Here is a 22,742-nt window from a genome sequence, read left to right as displayed (position 1 = left end):
CACGAAAGAAACGACGAATAAAACAATTAACAGAACTCAATATTCCAAAGAATGTTCATATATCAATGAAGGATCTCCTGTATGGTTTGGCATGTGCCTGCTTGCCTTCTTTGTCCGTTGTCCGTTCTTTGTTCCGTTAGCTACTGCGCTTTTGCTTCAATCCAAGCGTTCCGTACTTCAAGAGAGCATGGATGGCCAGAGCGCGAGAGTCAAGCGCTTTGTTGTTGTTAGAGGCATAGCTGAAAGAGAGTGCAATCAAACGCATGGAATTGGGAGAGTGTGTGAGTGCGTGTGTGTGTGCGAGGCAAAGCTCATACATGAAATGTCCGACACGATCGGACATGCACAATTGTGCCTTCAAATGCGGAATACCGTTGCGCTCTATCGATAGGAAGAAGAAAGGCCTTGCATTCAACGGAATAATCATATTTTCTCTCAATTTTGACACTAAAATCTAAGCATAGTTGAAGAAAAGTAGGCCTTGACATAAGATTCATTTGGTTTGGTTTGGTTTCGTCTCTCCAAATATCAGTCTGGTTGTAGAAGTCTCTCTGAAAATATCTAAAACTTAACGAAATTGAAATTTTTTGAAATTTTTGCAATAAAAATATGCCTTTTGAACTAATACCGCAATGGATAGAGAGGGAGGTGGAGGAGACCGCAGAAGAGGCCAACGTCGCTGTCGTCGAGGATGCGAACCCTGTAGTTGCAGTCCAGCAGGAACAGAATCCTGTGGTAGTCCAAAACCAGGAGGAGCAGAACCTGCCAGTACCTGAGCAGCAGCCCGGCAATCCTTGGGTGGAGATGGAGGTCGACTTAGATATAGTTGATATGTACCAAAATGATTTGGAAGCAAATTTTATGCCATTATAAGAGAAAAGAAAACACGAAATGTTTACAGACCAAAAAACAGCACTCACTGGCTGAATTCCGCTACATAATCCATATATAATACACGAAAGAAACGACGAATAAAACAATTAACAGAACTCAATATTCCAAAGAATGTTCATATATCAATGAAGGATCTCCTGTATGGTTTGGCATGTGCCTGCTTGCCTTCTTTGTCTTTACCTAACCTTTCAACCCTTCATAGTCTTTAAACCACATCGAAAGGTCACACCGAATGCACCTCCAGGCACAAATCCCCACACATTCCCACACATACGCCTGCTTTGCACATATTAATGAGCTAGCCCCCAACGAAATTACTGTTTAATGACATTACTGTTCGATTAGAAGGGTACAGGCTCTGGGATATTGGGTGATGGATACTCACCGCTACGCTTCTGCACCGGATTGGCCATGTGGCCGTAGAGGCGACTCAGATCGATGGCCATCGTGGTTGTGGTCGCCTGCAAGAGCAGCAAACAGACGGCGAACGTGGGCCACATGCTGAGGCGATGGCGATGTCGGTGACGGTCCATTTTCCGAATGGACGGACGATGGTTGGAGAGGGAGGGAAAACTTGCCAAGTGTTCGAATTAAAACACTCTTGCCCAGATACCAGGATACCAGAGAAAACTTTTTCACACGCGCACGCACACGTTTTCCACTTTATCCGAGTGTTTCGATGGAGTTTTCCACAGTTTCCCCAGTTCGTTTTTAGTCCGCTTTCAGGCAGGAGGCAGCACCAGGCCGCAGGACTGGAGCAGGATGATTTTCAAGCAACTTCTTCTGGGTCTTTGATTGAATTATCGTTGGCACTTCTCGTTGCCTCGTCCTTGACTATGCTAATCGTTCCTCTAATGGAGTTATACGCACCAGGAATTAGCTCTTTTCCTCTTCTCCACTCTCTCTCTCTCTATTCCCTACTTTTCAATATTTTCGTTTCGTTTACTACGTTGCTTTCTACGGTTGGTTTATGTGTATTTTAGCAAGTGTATGTTTTAGCATGTGTATTTAGCAACGTATTCGTTTTTTGTCGTTTTGTTGTTTTTTGTTGGTTTTTTGTCGTTTTGTTGGAACTTAAAAATTTAAAAGAATTTCTGCAGGCAAACAAATATTTATATGTATATATATAGATATATGTTTTTAGTCGACTTTTTACATTTTTCTACACTGCAATGAAAAAAGGCAGAAAAACGAGGAATATTAGTGGGAGAATATAATAGATTTTTGGTGGTTTAAAGGCGTTTAAAGTGGTTTTTTGATGGAAATCTCATAGATCTAATTAATATATTATTATGTCATGCAAATCTCCTGTCATTTCATGCACTATTTTCACTCAAATTTTATGTCCACGTTCTAAGGCCCGAAAATCCCCTCAATTTTAGGAATTTTTTTCCGATACAAACTAAAGAGGTCTGTACAAAATTTTTGGTAGGTTTTATTTGTAACTAAAAGGAGTAATTTATTATTATATAATTATATAATATATAATATAATATATATAATATATAATTATAATTATTAAAAGAGAAGAAACTGAATCTCAACAGTATGACCCATAAAAGTGCAACTAAATACCAGATATCTCCCTGGAAATTTAATAAAAAGACCTCAGAAGAAGTCAACACCCCAGGATCATCCAAAGTGTCCTTTTGGGTGGCAATTTGCGTGGCAAAAGGCAACTCGAGGCCGAGGCCGAGGCCGCTGTCGTCTAATCAGCTTAACGAACTTTAACTTTTTCCCTGCTGCTCTTTTACCACACCTGGGGGGAAGGGAAACCCCTTTTTCCCCTTAATTTTCAGATGGATACCCGACCGACTCTTAATGACTCTCTAGAGCACCCAAAACACATACGAAAAACGAAAGGAGAGAATGCCCTAGACATAGACGGAACCTTTAATTAAAGCCAAGCTAACCCTTTGGTTTACTTTTTCCCTAACGCTGACCTTTTCGAGTAAAAGTTGAAAAAGTCTTTCAACTTTTTTTTTGGGGGCAATCAAAATTGGACACACGACAAATTTTTCAGAGAGAAGTTTTGGCCCCCCTCTTGCCACACAATTGGGGGACAGGAAAGCGAAGAAGGAAAAGTTAAAGACAGGCGAGAAGCGTCCAACAGGCAGGCCAAAAGCTTTTTAATTAGTCCTTTTCCGTTTGCAGGAGTCTTTCCGGGGCACTCTATCATTATTCCTGAGCACGTTCGGAAAGGTTGAACATTTCCGAAGACCATAGATTCCCGGTTTTCCAATTGCCTAAAACTTTTGCTCAACTTGAATTTTCTGCATTTTAAACAGGCTTCTTCCCTGGAGACTGAAGCCGTAAAATCTTGTTACAATTCCCTGGCAGTCATAAACTACCTCTCAGCCCCCGTGCCAATAAAATAAGGACGGAAGACAATGAACATAAAAATACTTTAATAGACTGAAAATGAAACTTCTGGCTTCTCTCAGCCAATTTCATAAACACCAGCCCCTCCACCAGGAAACACGCACCAGCAGAGACACCGATAGAAAGAGAGAGAGGCAAACATTTGGCTCTAAAGACAACTAAAAGCCACAGCCAAATGTTGGCTGTATAAGCCACCAGAGACCTGCAGACAAACAGAGGTGGCCAAAAGACACAGAACCACAGTCAGAGCCAGGCCAAAAGACAGAACCATAGCCAAAGCCAGGGCAAGAGACAGAATCATAGCCAGAGCCAGGGCAAGAGACAGAACCATAGCCAGGGACAGAGCTAGAGCCAACAGCCAAGCAAACAGAAAAGTTAAGTGAATTATGACCAAGGTGCCGAAATAAGCCGGCACAAATTGCCCGAATCGGTCGTCGGTATCGGCTCTGAGGTCGACCAAAAGAGCAAAAAGCAATTTGTTAAAAAATTGGAAAAAAATAAAATCGTAAAAGAAAGATTTACCACGCAATTAAAATTGGGTTTGGGGAAAAAGAACTGCACTTTCTAGTGGATTTACTAGAATTTTGGTCTACCAGAAAATGTGAACAGCAAAAAGTAATTTAGGAATATTTTTTTAATGAAGAAAAGCACTTGAACTGGCTATAAAATATTTCTCCAAAAATTCTATGAAAATTCCCTTTTTGCATGTGATTTTAATGAAAATTGGGAACACCAAGAAATCAAATCAAGATTTTGTGGTCTGGCAACTGTGGTCAGCTACTAAAAATCACACGCCAAACTTTTCGGTTTCTCTCTCTCTCTTTGTAGGCATTTGTCGCCCTACAATTTTTAAAGATTTGCAAAGATACAATAATTTTCTTGGGCTGCGAAAAATCCTGAAAATCTTTTACGGCCTTAACTGCGAGCCTGCCCAAATCACAAACAAACATTAATTTGCATAATTTACTCGTACTATACGGTCGGTCGAGGCGGAGGGTGGATGGTGGATGGTGGACAACCCAGACAACGACAGCATTTTAGAACCATTTCTTTTCTTTATATTTCATTTTTTTGTGTGTGCTGGGGCGGGCGCTTGGGGTTTTCTTAATGCATAATTTAACAGCAGATCCCCAAAAGAAAGGAAAAGGGAGGGTGCCGCTGGAGGTTGGGGGAACAATCAACAACTGCGTGTTGTTATTCAAAGCACACGACGGCTCACAGAGCATACACGGCGTATACGCAATGAGAGGAAAGCAGAGACAGGGGCCAGGTGGAGGCAGTGAGAGGCACGGAATAAACGCAATGTCAATCTTGGATATACTACGGCACGGAAACACAGCGTGCACGGCGAATACTCATCGCAAGTCATGGGCAATGTGTGAGGTGTACACTCAATTTGAAGCATGAGAACACTCCGTAGACTCAACTTTAATCATGGTTACACGGCGTATACGCAATGTGAACGCATGGCAGCACGGCCTAAAAGCAATGAATGCGAAGAGAATCAAGGAACATGGGAGGCCAGGACTAACGAGGCCTAGGCTTCAACCAGAAAACCAAAATAAAAAAAACACCAAGAAAAACCAGCAACAGACCTGGGGGGCCAGGCCGAGCAACAGAGTGAAAGAAAAAAGCCTAAAGGTAATGAAGAACCATTTTCCGCACACACACACACACTAGCACACCGAGAGTTTTCTTTTCAGCTTTCCGTTGGTAAAACACAAGAGTTTTCAAAGTCACTTTTCAAGTCCTTTCCACAGACAAACACACACACGCGGAATAGATGGAAATATCCAGTTTTTTTTATGACTAATATATATAGTATTTTATTTTATTTTATTTTTGATTAAATGTAATATTTGTTTGGTGTTACAGTACGTTTGAGTACGAGCCAACAACTCGAACAACTATTTACAACTCCGCTTGAGTGTAAGTTTCAAACTCGACTGAAGCGTTGAGCGGTTTGGCATCGACTTTTATAAGGACAAACGCCTACGCAGGACCATTTTGAGTTGAGCGCAAAAGTGAGTGGAATTTAGCCACTCGAATGTCACTCGCAGGGTACTGGAGCAGCACCGCACCTGGCATGTGGCATGCCTCTTGTTTGTTTGTTGGCCTGCTGTTTGGCAGCGGCATGGGCCAGGAGCGGTTCAGCGATGGTCCGACTTTGGGACATGGATACGTTTTGGGTAAACAAATTGAGTGGATTATGTTTCAATTAGTTAGTGGAGCCCTGAGGGCCTTGCCAAGGGCTTAGAGATTGGTTAGAGAAAGTCTTTATATCCCTTTACATTCTCTATTGCACATGTGATGTTTGCTGCACAGAAAGTCTCGCAGAAAGCACAAACCACTCTGATAATCCTTTCACTCCTGGAGCACACACAACACACAGCAGACACCCAGTAATTTACCAAATTAATGGAGCAACAAATATTAATTAGCACGAAAAACCCACACACACAGCATCGCCAGGAGTGGCGCCAGGCGGTTCCTGTAAAGACACTCAGAGCCGAGGAAAATGTAAATAAATTACGAGTGAAAGAGCGCTCGAGTCGAAAGCCGGCCCGCCCTATTACCACACAGCCCACGCAGAAATGTGAGTCCTGCGAACGTCCATGGGAATGTATCCAATAGTTTGGAGTACCCGAGTCCTAGGCGCCCACGCACAGCAGAAGGTGACGGCTCTGATTCGACAAGGACTATGATGCGTTGGCGTTGCACTCAAATGGGCAAACAAATGGGGGAGGGGGCTAAAGCTTTTGATAAACGTTAAAATTCGAAAAGAGATAAATTTTACCATAAGGTAACCGTGTGGGGGTGGGGCAGGGATCCTTAATCAACCAATCAAGCCAAGACAAACAAAGCAGGGAAAATGCACAAGCCAGAGGGTAAGTGCAATTTTCTTAATCAACAGCAAAGTTGTTGACACACTCGAGACGCAGGACACTTGTTGACAAAGGCCGGGACGGGCACATGACTTATATGTTTATTAAATAATTAATCATGGATGAGCATATCCCGGTGGCAATTTATATGTGACGGCGCAGAAAGGACATCACACGCAGTTTGGCCAGATTCATTTGCACGCTGTCCCTTACTTGAATGCCGCCAAGGTCCTCGCAATGCGAGTAGCCTGTGTGGAAGAGATACCCATCAAATCATCAGGGATTCGCTTCGCTTGGGTTCTCCCTCACTTACCCCTCAAGACAATGACCTGATTGCCTTTTTGCTTGCCCAGAGAGCGCCATGGATCCAGCTGGCCGTGCGTAAAGAATACCTCTCCATAGCGCTCACTCTGATTGAAATGGTAGCCACCAAAGTGATTGTTGGTCTGCTCAATGCCCTGGGCTAGCTTCTCCCGTGTCTGTTCTGGACCGAATGCATCCAAACAGAGACGCTCGTAGTAGGACAAAGGCACTTGATTTCCAAAGGTGGATGATGAATCGCTTGTGGCTGTGGTCGAGTACCAGCCAAATTCATTGCATGTCTGATAGAACCAGGCACGAACTGTCATACGATTACCTTAGAGAGTGTTTCTGTTTTGGGGCTTTTGAAGCTACTTACTGCCTGAAATTGGATCGCTGAATAGTTGCAGCATGGCCCCATAGCCAAACTCCTGGCAATCTGTCGACCTTCTGCCTTCTGCAAAGAGTACTTCTAAGAAACCCTCAAATGCCACTTCATCGTTGGAGTTCAAAGACATTAAAGTGTCGCAAAGTTGGGGAATATATGAACTGAAAAAGGGAAGATTATTTAAGCCAATAAAGAGCTTTTTTGATAGCCCTTTGCCCCCACCTATAACTCTGCACAATCAAAGCAAAATAGTTGCCCAAGCCATTGAAGAAGGCAGCTCTATCCAGGGGATCGTTGGGTTCATAATCCTCACAGCCATTGAGTTTTTGCAGTAATTCCGGTATTTGATTTTCTTCAAACAACTTTGTCAAGTGCTGAAAACCCTTCTGCATTCTGGTAGTACAATTTTGACCATAGCTTAAGCGAATCGAATTGCTAGCCACTTCCATGTACTCTGAAAGAAAAGGAAAGACTACAGAATCTCTAGGCAATCTCTCTTCGATTTTAGCGACGCACCATGAAAATCCGCTTTGGCCAGCAGTGGGGCACTTGAGGCCCAACTGGCGGCTATCAAATCGGGATACAATTGTGTCATCCAGGCCACCATGCTGCCCGAATATGAACCACCGACTAATATGACTTCCGACTGTTTCATTCGAGGATTCTCCGACTTTTGAAAGCGTATGAAGTGAGCCAAATCTGCCAGGGATTGATAGATACTCAAATGCTGCAGCTTATCCACACGGAAGCTCTCCTTTCTATTCCACAAAAAGACGCCATTAAAAGATGATCTATCTGTAAGTATCAGTAAGCACACCCACCCATGGGGCAAGCTCTGTCCATAGTAACGATGTTCGGTGTAGAACAGCATTCCCGAATTTTCCACAGCCATGTCGTGGGTGAGACCTGTGCTCAGAAAACCCGGACTTATGCTCCATTCACCGCCCACAAATATGAAGATGGGTCCTTGATTCCTATGATATTTGCCATTGCGTAGATAGCGCTATAAAAACACATGTTTTCTATGGGTTTTGAGATGTCAGAATGATCAGAGTTTACCATTTTCCAGGTCTGATTGTTCAGAGCATCGAAATTATCAACTTTTTGTTCCAACCAAAGTTCTTCCACCGAAACGGCATCGTTTTTGGTATAAGATCCCGCACTGGGCTCCTGGAATAGCAGCTCCAAATTTCTTCTATAAGGATTATAGACAGCCCAAAGATTTGGTAGCCATAAAAGAATTGGCAGCACAAAAGACAGCCACTTCATGTTGCTTACTAAAATTATTCTTTTGGTGTGCCAAAGTTTTTATAAGAGCTCATGGGCCCCTATATATGGGGGAATATTTAATGGGAAAAAGTTCAGTGGGCTATGTAGATCAAGGTGTGAATAATAGTTTGGCATCCACAAGTCATATCAATGTTTTTTTTTGCCAGCAAATCCCTAACGTTACATTCGTAAAAACATAGCCATAAAAATGATATATTTCCATAGATATTTCCAATCGTCTTTGTCTCTGTTTTTAGAAGCTCTAAACATTTTTACTACTTTCACCTTTTCAGCAAAAGCTTAGCCCTGCTGAAAGCCGCTTGAAGCCATCACCTCGTATACGCAATGACACCACATCCTGCCCTCTGCCACGCAAGGACACAAGTATAAATATTTTTACAGCGCTGGGTAGAGGGAGAGGAGCATAAAAGACAAGAATCGAGGCGAACAAGCAACAGGAGAATGCACAAAATGTGTAATTGGCATATTACTCATACGACCCGACCACCGAGGACAAAGGCAACAGGAGGAGGAGCAGGGGAGATTGCATAGCAGGAAGGAGTCTTGGAGCCTGTCAGGGCATGTTCTGTGTGCATTCGAAGAGAAGGGTAAGTCAAACAGTGCAAAGTTATGTATGGCAAGAGCTCCTTCAAGCGCTCCTCAGGGATGAGTGAACATTTCTAAGAAGATTGAGCAAGAAAAAGGGTGCATACTGGACTCCTTGTGTGGTTTGAAACGTTTAAGGGATAGCAGACTCAGTAGCGGGTATCTTTCAGTCCAAACAAAAATCATTATAACTTGTTTTCCACTGTTTTCGGGGCGCTTAACGATAATGGGGCGCTATGAAAAGTTATTATTATTGAGGCTCGTTGACGCCATTGAAGTTGCCTGCCCCCCCTCCATAGGCCCCCACAGAAATTGCAAATTGCTTAAATCGTACAATTGGTGTTGGGCCCATGTCCTCTGGCATTATTCCTGTCTGTCTGGGGGTTGTTTCGTTGTTTTTCCGTTCGGAGTAATGTCAGCGAAAAGGATTATTCCACATGAAACCCCAATCCGAATGGCGCAGGAGCTAGCGAAAAATCATCAGCATATAAATAACATTTTATACGTGAATGGGAGGGAAACACACAGTTCCATTCATGCTCACATGCAATCCAATCCACGGACCATACAATTTATGAATATTTCAGAAGAAAATTCGTGGTTTTCCAGCGAGAGTCGAAGAATTTAAATGAACATTTCAAAAGGTTGCTCTTTGAAGAAATTGGATTTTTTGCGAAATATTTTATATTGCTGAAATAAAATAAAATGAGTTTTCTTTTAATTCTATTAATTGTTGAATTTTCTTAAGCTTAAATATTTGGTCATTTCTGGAAATATTATTATTTTAATATTTGGTAACATTTTTGTGTTAAATTCTGAAGAATAGACCGCATTTTTAAATCTAAAAAATACCAATTGGGATAAACAGGAATATAATTGGAAAATATTTAATATATCTGAAATAAAATAAATTGAGTTTCCTTTAATCTTCTTGTTCGGAACAGTTTCTTAAGCTTAAATCTTTATAAATTTCTAGGACTATAAGGAGTTCCATTTTTGGTAACAGTTTTTGCTATTTCCTGGCCAATTTTTCGCATTTTTTTAAACCAAAAAAAATAATCACAAAATATGTATATTTAAATGTTTAACGAATTAACACCACATGTTGTTAATTTTACATATCATTAAACAACAAAATCTGTAAAATAAAATACCACAAGAATTTCCTTCTCATATGCCACCCACTCCCCCAAATGGCAATCACAGGCGCACATCTCGCCCCATTCCGCTCAAAAACTTTTCTCAAATGTCAAAAGCTTCGAAGTCTGCGAGCATGCGCCTGGCATAGCCACTCCAAAGTCCACTCAGTGCTCTTTGCTACCCCCCTGAAAGAGAGCTTTCGCTTGCTCTCTTTGGCTCGAAAGTAACGTCCTTTATGAATGGCCTCCTGTTGCTCGAGACATAACAGGTGGCAAAAGGGGGCTCCACAGAGAGAGAGAGAGAGAGAAAGATAGCTTTAATGGAGCTGTTGATTGCTCAAAGATGCACCCCCGAAAACCATATCGATGGGGGGTGGGATGTGATAGCTTTCAGCGCTCTGGCTCTGGCAGACACCTTGACAATGTGACACACTAAAAAATGTCGAGAAGAATTTAAAATTACGTACCGTATGGCATTAGCCGGAGCCACTCTGTGTGTCTGCGCTCAGAGCTACCTTGAATTTGATTTGAGTTTTCCTATGCTGACGGACAACTTATCTCCTCCGCTCAAGTGTGTATGTGTTCCGCACTGTAAAGTAGTAAAGTTAATGGAAAATGTGGCCATAATTAAGCCGGACTAAGGCCTAGAGAACAGAGCAGCTTTTGACAGAAGAAAAGTTAATTTCCTGCCCTTTAAAAAAATGATAATATTTCGAGGGTAACTTTCTTAATTTTTCATAATCGGAATTACAATTAAACAACTGTTTCAAATTCCACAGGCGGTAGCAGTTCCAGCTAATGCTTCTGCTACTGCTAATGCCAGGTGTAATATAATATTTTTCCAGCAATTGAACATTTCTAATGTTGTTTCAAGTGTGGGTGTCAACATGCGATTCTTTACACTCTTCCAATTAGATGATGATTCACATTAGGGCCCACGGGATTCTCTTTGTTCGGTCTGTTAGAATCAGCGATTCAGGTTTTTATATTTTTTTTCTCGCTCACTGTATGTTCAACTTTGCTTGGATGATTCGTGGCGTTTGTAATGTCTGATATTTATTGAGACAAACCTTTGACATTTAGGCATACAAATAATTACATCAAATTCGATTTGTAATCTATTTTTAAACATATTTGATTGTTTAGGAAATTTAAGTTTTTGGCAGATAATCTGATTGGAATGAACGCTAAATTATTGTCCTTCCTTATAAAAAATGCTGATTTAATCCTAAATTGCTTTTGCAATGGTTTCCTGTATGAGTTTTAGTTTCGTTTTGGTATGATTATATATTCGATATATAGTTTCTAGTCTCGGATTCAGTATTTCAGAAATAAAAATTATAGATTTTGTTACCATTTATAAGGCACACGCTAGCACACGTCTTTTACCTTGTTTGCAAGATCGATTTAGCCCCTACATCGGTGCAGGCTGGCCCGCATTGGCAGCCGGTTTGTTACTATTGTTTTTGGGTTTGTTTTTCTATTGGAACTTCGTTTGGTTTGGAGCACGAGTTCCCTGATTCTGTGGTTGATTTCGAGCACGAGGACGCTGGTTCTGTGGTTGATTTGGAGCACGAGGACGCTGATTCTGTGGTTGTGTTGGAACAAATCTAGGCTGTTGGTTGGGTGCAGCAAACATAGGCCTCATGGCCTTTGATTGCGGTCCGAAGCCGTTTCCGCCCAGCTGTGGACGCGGCGGCATGTTTCTGAAGGGGTTACCGCCCTGCTGTGGTCGCGGCGCATAGGCCAAGGTGTTACCGCCCTGCTGAGGTCGCGGCGCATAGGCCAAGGGGTTGCCGGCCCGATGTGGACGCGGTGCATACATGGAATTTGTAGGCTGTGGATGTGCCTTCGCGGCTATACCGAAACGAGCCGGCGTGTTTCTGAATGGGTTATTGATGTGCTGCAGATTCATCAAGTTTACAAGTGGCCCGCATTGGTGGTACGCATTGGCATCGGCACCCACTGGCTGGTTCTGATCCACAGATTTCTGACTGGTGCTGGCGGTGATCTCGTGCTCCTCGCGGGATGATGCCGCTTCCGGCTTGGCGGTGTCCTCCAGTTTTGCATCGTCAAGCAACTTGACAATATCTTGCATTTGCTTTTTTGTCTGACGTTCGGATTCCTTGTGCTGCCAATGAGTGAAGAGATGGGCCTTCAGAGCCAACAACAATGGGGACTGAAAGTCGCACTGATTGCAGTGGAGAGGCGTTTGTTCCGTCAGCTTTTGGAACTCCACCTCGGAGAGGGTCTCAATAGCGCCCTCACTGTCCAGCATCATGTAGGCCTGTTGGAAAGGCAGGAACAGCTCGGTGTTGAAGCTGTTCCAGTGCTTGATGCGCTTCATCGACAGGGAGTAGAAGTCATCGGATATAACGTGCATGTTCAGCCGGTCCCAGAACGGGGCCGCCTTGAAGCCAATGCGAAAATTGCGTGACGGCAAGTGGTCCTGCTTCCCAATGATCTGGACGGCCAGCTCCATCATGTGGTCAGCAGCGGAAGATGATCGCTGGTCAGCTGTTGGCAGAACCAAATTATCAATATTTTGAGACTAAAATGGATAGTCGCTTACCTTGGTCACATCCTCGATTTCCTCTTTGGGCACCACACTAAAGTGGTACTGCGCTTTGGGATAGTCGGCCTTCACCACCACCGCCCTGTCGCTTTCGATAAGAATGTGATTCTTGTCCGAGATCTTCTTCCTCAGATGGTTGCGTATGTTCTGTTTTATATGATCACTTTTTATTTTATTTTTCTCTGTGACGTCCATTATGTGTAATTTTGTCTTTGGATGTTTCGTTCACACTTTTCTGCTGTCCGTCTGCCGGTAAAAAAAAATAGCCATGACGCACTGGATACAAAATTCACTCACTGCAACAACACAAACACAAGCACAAGCCGACGCCGAAAAATAAAAAGTTAAATAATGTTTTAACACAAATTAAAAGGCATGCACTCGCGTAATAGAATAGGTTTCCAGATTGTTGTCTGGTTAGGAAGTATAATTAGAATTTAGTTAGGAAAACACCGGCTGTTTATTCAAAACAAAAGGAAAAAATGCGGAGCGCAAAACAAAAACACGTCTGATCACTACGAAAGATAATCGAAAGATTTGCAAAAACAAAGACAGCCTTCAGTTCAAGAAAAACGTTTTGAATCACCAACACCAACACAAATCTATCGTTATGTTTGCGTGAATGCACCGATATTTAGACGCCCAGAGAGCGAGAGAAGTATATGCCTTAGCGGTTTGACTCTCTCTTCTGCTGTCTCCGTCTTTTGCAGCCTCGTCAAATATTACTCTTACTTAGAAGATGCTCCAGCAAATGTTCCTTAAGTTCGGGAAAATTTATGCATATCCGTTCGCATTGATTGCATTGAAGCGGCGAGGCCAGCAGTTTATGGCACACATGCGGCGGCAGGCGCTGGAAACTGTTTTCCGACTGAAGCTTGTCGCGCAGTTCTGAAAGAAAATAATTTGCTTTGCATCTAGGACGATTGGTGGGGGTGGGGTTGGTTCTCTTACCTTCGTATGGCACAAACAGTGCCGTGTTGAAGGAGGTCCAGTGCTTTTTCTTCGTTAGAGTTGGCGACACAAAATCCTGGGATATCACATGCAAATGCAGGCGTTCCACGCTCGGCTCGGCATGGAAGCCCACCTTAAAGTCATTCCACTGCTGGCCGCGCACTTCGACAACGTTGCGGGCCAGCAGATGCAGTTCCTCCAACAGTGGCAAATGCTCTCGGGTCAGCTAAAAACAACAACATATATCTTAGATGCATTCCATTGGGTGTGTGCGGCGGGGGGTTTAGCCTTACATTAAAGACGGACGAAATTTCCGCCTTGGGCAGCACCAGATAGTGATGTTGCGCTTTCGGATACTTATCGGCTATGACAATGGCCACATCCGAGGAAATTATCCAATTGGCCTGATCGGCAATAGTGTTTATCAGATTAAAACGCCACATTCTTTCTATTTGTTTTTCTTGCCTCTTCGTATGCAGGCTTGCATCTAAATATCGTTCAAAAATACCAATACGCATATATCGATATTTATTAGCCATCCCTAACAGTATTTTTGCAATGCCGGCGCACACTTCGGCCACACTAATGCGTGGAATTGTTTACCCTGGGACGGACGCATGGCGAACCATTTTGCAAATTACGTGATAATTTTGCATAAAAGCTGACTAAAAGAAGCGCCATGGCCAGCGGCACCAGCAGAGACATAAAGCACCGCATTATGGCCGAACCGCCGCACATACAGCGCCTGGAGGTGGCCCTCAATATGCGGCCCTTCATGGAAATGGCCAAGCGGGTGCTCAAGCAGCCGCTGAGCAGCAGCAACGATGAAAGCGACACGGACGAACCGGGGCTCCCACAGCTGAAAGCAGAGCCCGAATCCGATTCCGATGACTCCTCCACGGTAGGCGTGGTCAAGTGCAAGAAGGCGTCGCAGCGCTGCAAGAAGCGATTGTTTTGCAGCAAAGAAGGTGAGTGTGGGGGCAGGGAAAGGGGAAAGGAGTGTCTGGCATTGATTTGTGTTTGACCCACCAGAACGACAGAGTGTCAAGGCGCAGCTGTACAACTTCAATGACCTGACCAGCGACAGGGAGTGGCTGTACGATATCCTACTGAGAGAGCGATGAGGCCGTCACCAATGAGGACGAGTACATCCATCAGATACTGCGCGAGCATATACGCGAGCAGCGTCAGCGCAAGAACTATTACAAGAAGCCCACGGTAGGAGCCCCCAATTGAAGGAGATTCCACGTGCTAATCCCATTTTGATCCGATTCCCACAGAATGCCCAATATGCCTACTATGGCAGCAGTCTGCTGTCCAACCATGACATCTATGCCGAGCGGCAGCAGGCCACTGCGGGTGTGCGCAAGCGCAGGTGTCGCACCAAACAGGAGATACTCATGGCCCGCCTGGCAGAGGCCCAGGCCCCGAAGCTCCCGAAACCACAGAAGCGTCGCGGACGCAAGAAGCAAACGACCATCATGAACTCGCCAGAGTCCGGAGAGGTGCCGCCCTCAGAGCTGGGAAGGTACACCTATGGCGACACGCTGCCCACCAACGACGAGGAGGACGACGACAATGGCGTGGTCGACTACAAACGAGAGCTGGCCAGCCTCGCGCTCGACTTTCCCGAAGAGGAGGAGATCGAGGAGGAGGTGGATGTGGTGGGCGGGCCCGATGGGCAGGTGACCAAAGTGCGACGCAAGCGGAAGAATCCCGCCGCCTTGGCCGCGCGACGTCGCCGCATCTGGCAGATTATGTCGAAGAAGGAGTGCGGTCGCCTGCAGCGCATCACTAGCAACAACCACAAGGAGATGCTGGCCAACTGCAAGCGTGTGGCCTCCATGTGCTCCAAGGTGGTGCGCCAGCGGGCCATCAATTCGCAGCGGATCATGAAGGAGACTGTGTGGCGGGCCAAGCGCCTCACCCGCGAAATGCTGGCCTACTGGAAGCGTTACGAGCGGGTGGAACGCGACCAGAAACGAAAGCAGGAGCGCGAGGCAGAGGAGCAACGGAAGCAGGATGTGGAGCTGATCGAGGTGAAGCGACAGCAGCGAAAGCTCAACTTTTTGATCACCCAAACGGAGCTGTATGCGCACTTCATGTCCAAGAAGCTGGGCCAGGGCACGGAGGAGGATCAACTGAGGATTCTCAGCCAGCTGGATGAGGAGACCAATGCACGATTGGCCGTCCCAGATGACTACGATCCGGGGGAGATGAAGCAGCTGGCCAAGGAGCACGCCGAGGCGGCCATGCAGAGAGATCTGGACAAGACTCGAGCCTTTGATGTGTTCCCCAAGAAGCGGGGAGAGTGCGACGACGAGGAGGAGGCCATGGAGGCCTTCGATGTGTTCGCCAAAAAGGAAGAGGAGGAGGAGGACCTAGAGCCAGAGGCGCGTGCCGAGATGAAGGACCTGCCACAGCCGCAAATGTTCAAGGGCACACTCAAGGGCTATCAGATCAAGGGCATGACATGGCTGGCAAACATCTACGACCAGGGAATCAGCGGCATCCTGGCCGACGAGATGGGTCTGGGCAAAACCGTCCAGTCCATAGCCTTCCTCTGTCACATTGCCGAGCATTATGGCGGTCCCTTTCTGATCATCTCGCCTGCCTCCACGCTGCACAACTGGCAGCAGGAGATGTCCCGGTTTGTGCCGGACTTCAATGTGGTCCCGTACTGGGGCTCGCCCAGCGAGCGGAAGATCCTGCGCCAGTTCTGGGACCAGAAGCAACTGCACACGCGCGATGCCAGCTTCCATGTGGTGATCACCTCCTACCAGCTGGTGGTCAGTGACTACAAGTACTTCAATCGCATCAAATGGCAGTACATGGTGCTAGACGAGGCGCAAGCCATCAAGAGCGCCGCCTCGCAGCGCTGGAAGCTGCTGTTGGGCTTCAGCTGTCGCAATCGGCTGCTGCTCAGCGGCACCCCTATCCAGAACAGCATGGCCGAGCTGTGGGCACTGCTGCACTTCATTATGCCGACGCTGTTCGACTCCCACGACGAGTTCAACGAGTGGTTCTCCAAGGACATTGAATCGCACGCCGAGAACAAGACGGGCATCGACGAACTGCAGATCTCTCGCCTCCACATGATTCTGAAGCCGTTCATGCTGCGTCGCATCAAGAAAGATGTGGAGAACGAGCTGTCGGACAAGATCGAGATCATGGTCTACTGCCCCCTGACCATCCGCCAAAAGCTGCTGTATCGCGCCCTCAAGCAGAAGATTCGGATCGAGGATCTGCTGCATTTGACGAGTGGCTCGAGTGCCCCTTCATCGGCGTCCTCCAATCTGATGAATCTGGTGATGCAGTTCCGCAAAGTGTGCAACCATCCAGAGCTCTTTGAGCGTCGTGATGCCAGGAGTCCGTTCTTCATGCGCTGTGCGGAGTATGTGGTGCCGCGCCTGGTCCACGATGAGGCACTGCTCCACAGAGCGCTGCCCAGTCGTAGGCATTTGCTGTACAATCGGTGGGTAGATACCTAAGGATCTGCTTTATGTTTATTTATGCTATTCTTTTCTTGTGATAGGTTCAATATCTTCAAGTCGGAGCACATCCAGAGATCGCTATTCGAGGATGTGAGCGTCGAGAGCTGCTTTGGCTTCACGCGTTTCTGTGACCTCTCATTGGGGGATATTCTAGACGTCACGCTGCATGGATTGATTGATTTGTAAGGCAGCTGATGGCTAAGTGAATCCCTGCCTCTGCTACATATTCTCCTCATCTTTTACAGTTTTTTGCATCATCGTCGAGTGCTGGAGAAATATCCTTTACTGTCGTTTCAACTTTGCTTGGATGATTCGTGGCGTTTGTAATGTCTGATATTTATTGAGACAAACCTTTGACATTTAGGCATACAAATAATTACATCAAATTCGATTTGTAATCTATTTTTGAACATACATATTTGATTGTTTAGGAATTGTTTTGGCAGATAATCTGATTGGAATGAACGCTAAATTATTGTCCTTCCTTATAAAAAATGCTGATTTAATCCTAAATTGCTTTTGCAATGGTTTCCTGTATGAGTTTTAGTTTCGTTTTGGTATGATTATATATTCGATATATAGTTTCTAGTCTCGGATTCAGTATTTCAGAAATAAAAATTATAGATTTTGTTACCATTTATAAGGCACACGCTAGCACACGTCTTTTACCTTGTTTGCAAGATCGATTTAGCCCCTACATCGGTGCAGGCTGGCCCGCATTGGCAGCCGGTTTGTTACTATTGTTTTTGGGTTTGTTTTTCTATTGGAACTTCGTTTGGTTTGGAGCACGAGTTCCCTGATTCTGTGGTTGATTTCGAGCACGAGGACGCTGGTTCTGTGGTTGATTTGGAGCACGAGGACGCTGATTCTGTGGTTGTGTTGGAACAAATCTAGGCTGTTGGTTGGGTGCAGCAAACATAGGCCTCATGGCCTTTGATTGCGGTCCGAAGCCGTTTCCGCCCAGCTGTGGACGCGGCGGCATGTTTCTGAAGGGGTTACCGCCCTGCTGTGGTCGCGGCGCATAGGCCAAGGGGTTGCCGGCCCGATGTGGACGCGGTGCATACATGGAATTTGTAGGCTGTGGATGTGCCTTCGCGGCTATACCGAAACGAGCCGGCGTGTTTCTGAATGGGTTATTGATGTGCTGCAGATTCATCAAGTTTACAAGTGGCCCGCATGCCGCTTCCGGCTTGGCGGTGTCCTCCAGTTTTGCATCGTCAAGCAACTTGACAATATCTTGCATTTGCTTTTTTGTCTGACGTTCGGATTCCTTGTGCTGCCAATGAGTGAAGAGATGGGCCTTCAGAGCCAACAACAATGGGGACTGAAAGTCGCACTGATTGCAGTGGAGAGGCGTTTGTTCCGTCAGCTTTTGGAACTCCACCTCGGAGAGGGTCTCAATAGCGCCCTCACTGTCCAGCATCATGTAGGCCTGTTGGAAAGGCAGGAACAGCTCGGTGTTGAAGCTGTTCCAGTGCTTGATGCGCTTCATCGACAGGGAGTAGAAGTCATCGGATATAACGTGCATGTTCAGCCGGTCCCAGAACGGGGCCGCCTTGAAGCCAATGCGAAAATTGCGTGACGGCAAGTGGTCCTGCTTCCCAATGATCTGGACGGCCAGCTCCATCATGTGGTCAGCAGCGGAAGATGATCGCTGGTCAGCTGTTGGCAGAACCAAATTATCAATATTTTGAGACTAAAATGGATAGTCGCTTACCTTGGTCACATCCTCGATTTCCTCTTTGGGCACCACACTAAAGTGGTACTGCGCTTTGGGATAGTCGGCCTTCACCACCACCGCCCTGTCGCTTTCGATAAGAATGTGATTCTTGTCCGAGATCTTCTTCCTCAGATGGTTGCGTATGTTCTGTTTTATATGATCACTTTTTATTTTATTTTTCTCTGTGACGTCCATTATGTGTAATTTTGTCTTTGGATGTTTCAATTTTCGTGTAAATCACACTTTTCTGCTGTCCGTCTGCCGGTAAAAAAAAATAGCCATGACGCACTGCGTGAATGCACCGATATTTAGACGCCCAGAGAGCGAGAGAAGTATATGCCTTAGCGGTTTGACTCTCTCTTCTGCTGTCTCCGTCTTTTGCAGCCTCGTCAAATATTACTCTTACTTAGAAGATGCTCCAGCAAATGTTCCTTAAGTTCGGGAAAATTTATGCATATCCGTTCGCATTGATTGCATTGAAGCGGCGAGGCCAGCAGTTTATGGCACACATGCGGCGGCAGGCGCTGGAAACTGTTTTCCGACTGAAGCTTGTCGCGCAGTTCTGAAAGAAAATAATTTGCTTTGCATCTAGGACGATTGGTGGGGGTGGGGTTGGTTCTCTTACCTTCGTATGGCACAAACAGTGCCGTGTTGAAGGAGGTCCAGTGCTTTTTCTTCGTTAGAGTTGGCGACACAAAATCCTGGGATATCACATGCAAATGCAGGCGTTCCAGGCTCGGCTCGGCATGGAAGCCCACCTTAAAGTCATTCCACTGCTGGCCGCGCACTTCGACAACGTTGCGGGCCAGCAGATGCAGTTCCTCCAACAGTGGCAAATGCTCTCGGGTCAGCTAAAAACAACAACATATATCTTAGATGCATTCCATTGGGTGTGTGTGGCGGGGGGTTTAGCCTTACATTAAAGACGGACGAAATTTCCGCCTTGGGCAGCACCAGATAGTGATGTTGCGCTTTCGGATACTTATCGGCTATGACAATGGCCACATCCGAGGAAATTATCCAATTGGCCTGATCGGCAATAATTAAATTAAATTAATAATTAAATCAGATTAAAACGCCACATTCTTTCTATTTGTTTTTCTTGCCTCTTCGTATGCAGGCTTGCATCTAAATATCGTTCAAAAATACCAATACGCATATATCGATATTTATTAGCCATCCCTAACAGTATTTTTGCAATGCCGGCGCACACTTCGGCCACACTAATGCGTGGAATTGTTTACCCTGGGACGGACGCATGGCGAACCATTTTGCAAATTACGTGATAATTTTGCATAAAAGCTGACTAAAAGAAGCGCCATGGCCAGCGGCACCAGCAGAGACATAAAGCACCGAATTATGGCCGAACCGCCGCACATACAGCGCCTGGAGGTGGCCCTCAATATGCGGCCCTTCATGGAAATGGCCAAGCGGGTGCTCAAGCAGCCGCTGAGCAGCAGCAACGATGAAAGCGACACGGACGAACCGGGGCTCCCACAGCTGAAAGCAGAGCCCGAATCCGATTCCGATGACTCCTCCACGGTAGGCGTGGTCAAGTGCAAGAAGGCGTCGCAGCGCTGCAAGAAGCGATTGTTTTGCAGCAAAGAAGGTGAGTGTGGGGGCAGGGAAAGGGGAAAGGAGTGTCTGGCATTGATTTGTGTTTGACCCACCAGAACGACAGAGTGTCAAGGCGCAGCTGTACAACTTCAATGACCTGACCAGCGACAGGGAGTGGCTGTACGATATCCTACTGAGTGACACGGAGAGCGATGAGGCCGTCACCAATGAGGACGAGTACATCCATCAGATACTGCGCGAGCATATACGCGAGCAGCGTCAGCGCAAGAACTATTACAAGAAGCCAACGGTAGGAGCCCCCAATTGAAGGAGATTCCACGTGCTAATCCCATTTTGATCCGATTCCCACAGAATGCCCAATATGCCTACTATGGCAGCAGTCTGCTGTCCAACCATGACATCTATGCCGAGCGGCAGCAGGCCACTGCGGGTGTGCGCAAGCGCAGGCGTCGCACCAAACAGGAGATACTCATGGCCCGCCTGGCAGAGGCCCAGGCCCCGAAGCTCCCGAAACCACAGAAGCGTCGCGGACGCAAGAAGCAAACGACCATCATGAACTCGCCAGAGTCCGGAGAGGTGCCGCCCTCAGAGCTGGGAAGGTACACCTATGGCGACACGCTGCCCACCAACGACGAGGAGGACGACGACAATGGCGTAGTCGACTACAAACGAGAGCTGGCCAGCCTCGCGCTCGACTTTCCCGAAGAGGAGGAGATCGAGGAGGAGGTGGATGTGGTGGGCGGGACCGATGGGCAGGTGACCAAAGTGCGACGCAAGCGGAAGAATCCCGCCGCCTTGGCCGCGCGACGTCGCCGCATCTGGCAGATTATGTCGAAGAAGGAGTGCGGTCGCCTGCAGCGCATCACTAGCAACAACCACAAGGAGATGCTGGCCAACTGCAAGCGTGTGGCCTCCATGTGCTCCAAGGTGGTGCGCCAGCGGGCCATCAATTCGCAGCGGATCATGAAGGAGACTGTGTGGCGGGCCAAGCGCCTCACCCGCGAAATGCTGGCCTACTGGAAGCGTTACGAGCGGGTGGAACGCGACCAGAAACGAAAGCAGGAGCGCGAGGCAGAGGAGCAACGGAAGCAGGATGTGGAGCTGATCGAGGTGAAGCGACAGCAGCGAAAGCTCAACTTTTTGATCACCCAAACGGAGCTGTATGCGCACTTCATGTCCAAGAAGCTGGGCCAGGGCACGGAGGAGGATCAACTGAGGATTCTCAGCCAGCTGGATGAGGAGACCAATGCACGATTGGCCGTCCCAGATGACTACGATCCGGGGGAGATGAAGCAGCTGGCCAAGGAGCACGCCGAGGCGGCAATGCAGAGAGATCTGGACAAGACTCGAGCCTTTGATGTGTTCCCCAAGAAGCGGGGAGAGCGCGACGACGAGGAGGAGGCCATGGAGGCCTTCGATGTGTTCGCCAAAAAGGAAGAAGAGGAGGAGGACCTAGAGCCAGAGGCGCGTGCCGAGATGAAGGACCTGCCACAGCCGCAAATGTTCAAGGGCACACTCAAGGGCTATCAGATCAAGGGCATGACATGGCTGGCAAACATCTACGACCAGGGAATCAGCGGCATCCTGGCCGACGAGATGGGGCTGGGCAAAACCGTCCAGTCCATAGCCTTCCTCTGTCACATTGCCGAGCATTATGGCGTGTGGGGTCCCTTTCTGATCATCTCGCCTGCCTCCACGCTGCACAACTGGCAGCAGGAGATGTCCCGGTTTGTGCCGGACTTCAATGTGGTCCCGTACTGGGGCTCGCCCAGCGAGCGGAAGATCCTGCGCCAGTTCTGGGACCAGAAGCAACTGCACACGCGCGATGCCAGCTTCCATGTGGTGATCACCTCCTACCAGCTGGTGGTCAGTGACTACAAGTACTTCAATCGCATCAAATGGCAGTACATGGTGCTAGACGAGGCGCAAGCCATCAAGAGCGCCGCCTCGCAGCGCTGGAAGCTGCTGTTGGGCTTCAGCTGTCGCAATCGGCTGCTGCTCAGCGGCACCCCTATCCAGAACAGCATGGCCGAGCTGTGGGCACTGCTGCACTTCATTATGCCGACGCTGTTCGACTCCCACGACGAGTTCAACGAGTGGTTCTCCAAGGACATTGAATCGCACGCCGAGAACAAGACGGGCATCGACGAACTGCAGATCTCTCGCCTCCACATGATTCTGAAGCCGTTCATGCTGCGTCGCATCAAGAAAGATGTGGAGAACGAGCTGTCGGACAAGATCGAGATCATGGTCTACTGCCCCCTGACCATCCGCCAAAAGCTGCTGTATCGCGCCCTCAAGCAGAAGATTCGGATCGAGGATCTGCTGCATTTGACGAGTGGCTCGAGTGCCCCTTCATCGGCGTCCTCCAATCTGATGAATCTGGTGATGCAGTTCCGCAAAGTGTGCAACCATCCAGAGCTCTTTGAGCGTCGTGATGCCAGGAGTCCGTTCTTCATGCGCTGTGCGGAGTATGTGGTGCCGCGCCTGGTCCACGATGAGGCACTGCTCCACAGAGCGCTGCCCAGTCGTAGGCATTTGCTGTACAATCGGTGGGTAGA

General features: G+C 47.0%; 5 protein-coding genes and 2 pseudogenes across 5 annotated transcripts in view; 2 read left to right on the top strand and 5 right to left on the bottom strand.

Annotated features, from left to right (window-relative positions):
* LOC108154983 (IDLSRF-like peptide) overlaps positions 1–5,241 on the bottom strand; it is a 50,856-nt gene extending 45,615 nt beyond the window's left edge. The window contains exons 1-2 of the mRNA XM_017285522.2: positions 5,155–5,241; positions 1,280–2,061 (exon numbers count right to left, since the gene is read on the bottom strand). Of these exons, the coding sequence (XP_017141011.1) occupies positions 1,280–1,427 (148 nt within the window). The 5' untranslated portion in view covers positions 1,428–2,061; positions 5,155–5,241. The remainder of the gene's footprint in view (positions 1–1,279; positions 2,062–5,154) is intronic.
* Positions 5,242–6,248: 1,007 nt separating this feature from the next.
* Positions 6,249–10,791, bottom strand: LOC108155311 (putative serine protease K12H4.7). Its single transcript, XM_017286030.2, has 7 exons — positions 7,909–10,791; positions 7,671–7,852; positions 7,366–7,607; positions 7,072–7,303; positions 6,841–7,010; positions 6,475–6,783; positions 6,249–6,409 (listed from the first exon to the last, which is right to left on the bottom strand). The coding sequence occupies exons 1-7, from the start codon at positions 8,116–8,118 to the stop codon at positions 6,306–6,308; spliced, it is 1,449 nt and encodes a 482-aa protein (XP_017141519.1). The 5' UTR covers positions 8,119–10,791; the 3' UTR covers positions 6,249–6,305.
* Positions 10,792–10,897: 106 nt separating this feature from the next.
* LOC108153848 (aprataxin-like protein) lies at positions 10,898–13,854 on the bottom strand. The gene is given in 6 exon segments (XM_017283946.2): positions 10,898–12,356; positions 12,359–12,380; positions 12,436–12,648; positions 13,160–13,326; positions 13,390–13,615; positions 13,683–13,854. Coding segments are annotated over 6 exon segments (1,791 nt in total). The 5' UTR covers positions 13,833–13,854; the 3' UTR covers positions 10,898–11,343.
* A 116-nt stretch (positions 13,855–13,970) lies between these two features.
* LOC117187385 lies at positions 13,971–17,530 on the top strand (annotated as a pseudogene).
* Positions 17,195–18,870, bottom strand: LOC117187386 (annotated as a pseudogene).
* Positions 18,871–18,971: 101 nt separating this feature from the next.
* LOC117187387 (aprataxin-like protein) lies at positions 18,972–19,656 on the bottom strand (the record flags this gene model as incomplete). Its single annotated transcript, XM_033389939.1, has 3 exons — positions 18,972–19,165; positions 19,229–19,454; positions 19,522–19,656. Coding segments are annotated over 3 exons (534 nt in total), but the record flags the coding sequence as incomplete, so codon positions are not given.
* A 164-nt stretch (positions 19,657–19,820) lies between these two features.
* LOC108155319 (chromatin-remodeling ATPase INO80) overlaps positions 19,821–22,742 on the top strand; it is a 33,357-nt gene continuing 30,435 nt past the window's right edge. Inside the window, exons 1-3 of the mRNA XM_033389934.1 lie at positions 19,821–20,212; positions 20,277–20,470; positions 20,533–22,733. Of these exons, the coding sequence (XP_033245825.1) occupies positions 19,924–20,212; positions 20,277–20,470; positions 20,533–22,733 (2,684 nt within the window). The 5' untranslated portion in view covers positions 19,821–19,923. The remainder of the gene's footprint in view (positions 20,213–20,276; positions 20,471–20,532; positions 22,734–22,742) is intronic.

Source organism: Drosophila miranda, chromosome 2, assembly GCF_003369915.1.
Source record: "Drosophila miranda strain MSH22 chromosome 2, D.miranda_PacBio2.1, whole genome shotgun sequence".
Lineage (NCBI taxonomy): Eukaryota > Metazoa > Arthropoda > Insecta > Diptera > Drosophilidae > Drosophila > Drosophila miranda.
This window is presented reverse-complemented; position numbering and strand designations above follow the sequence as displayed.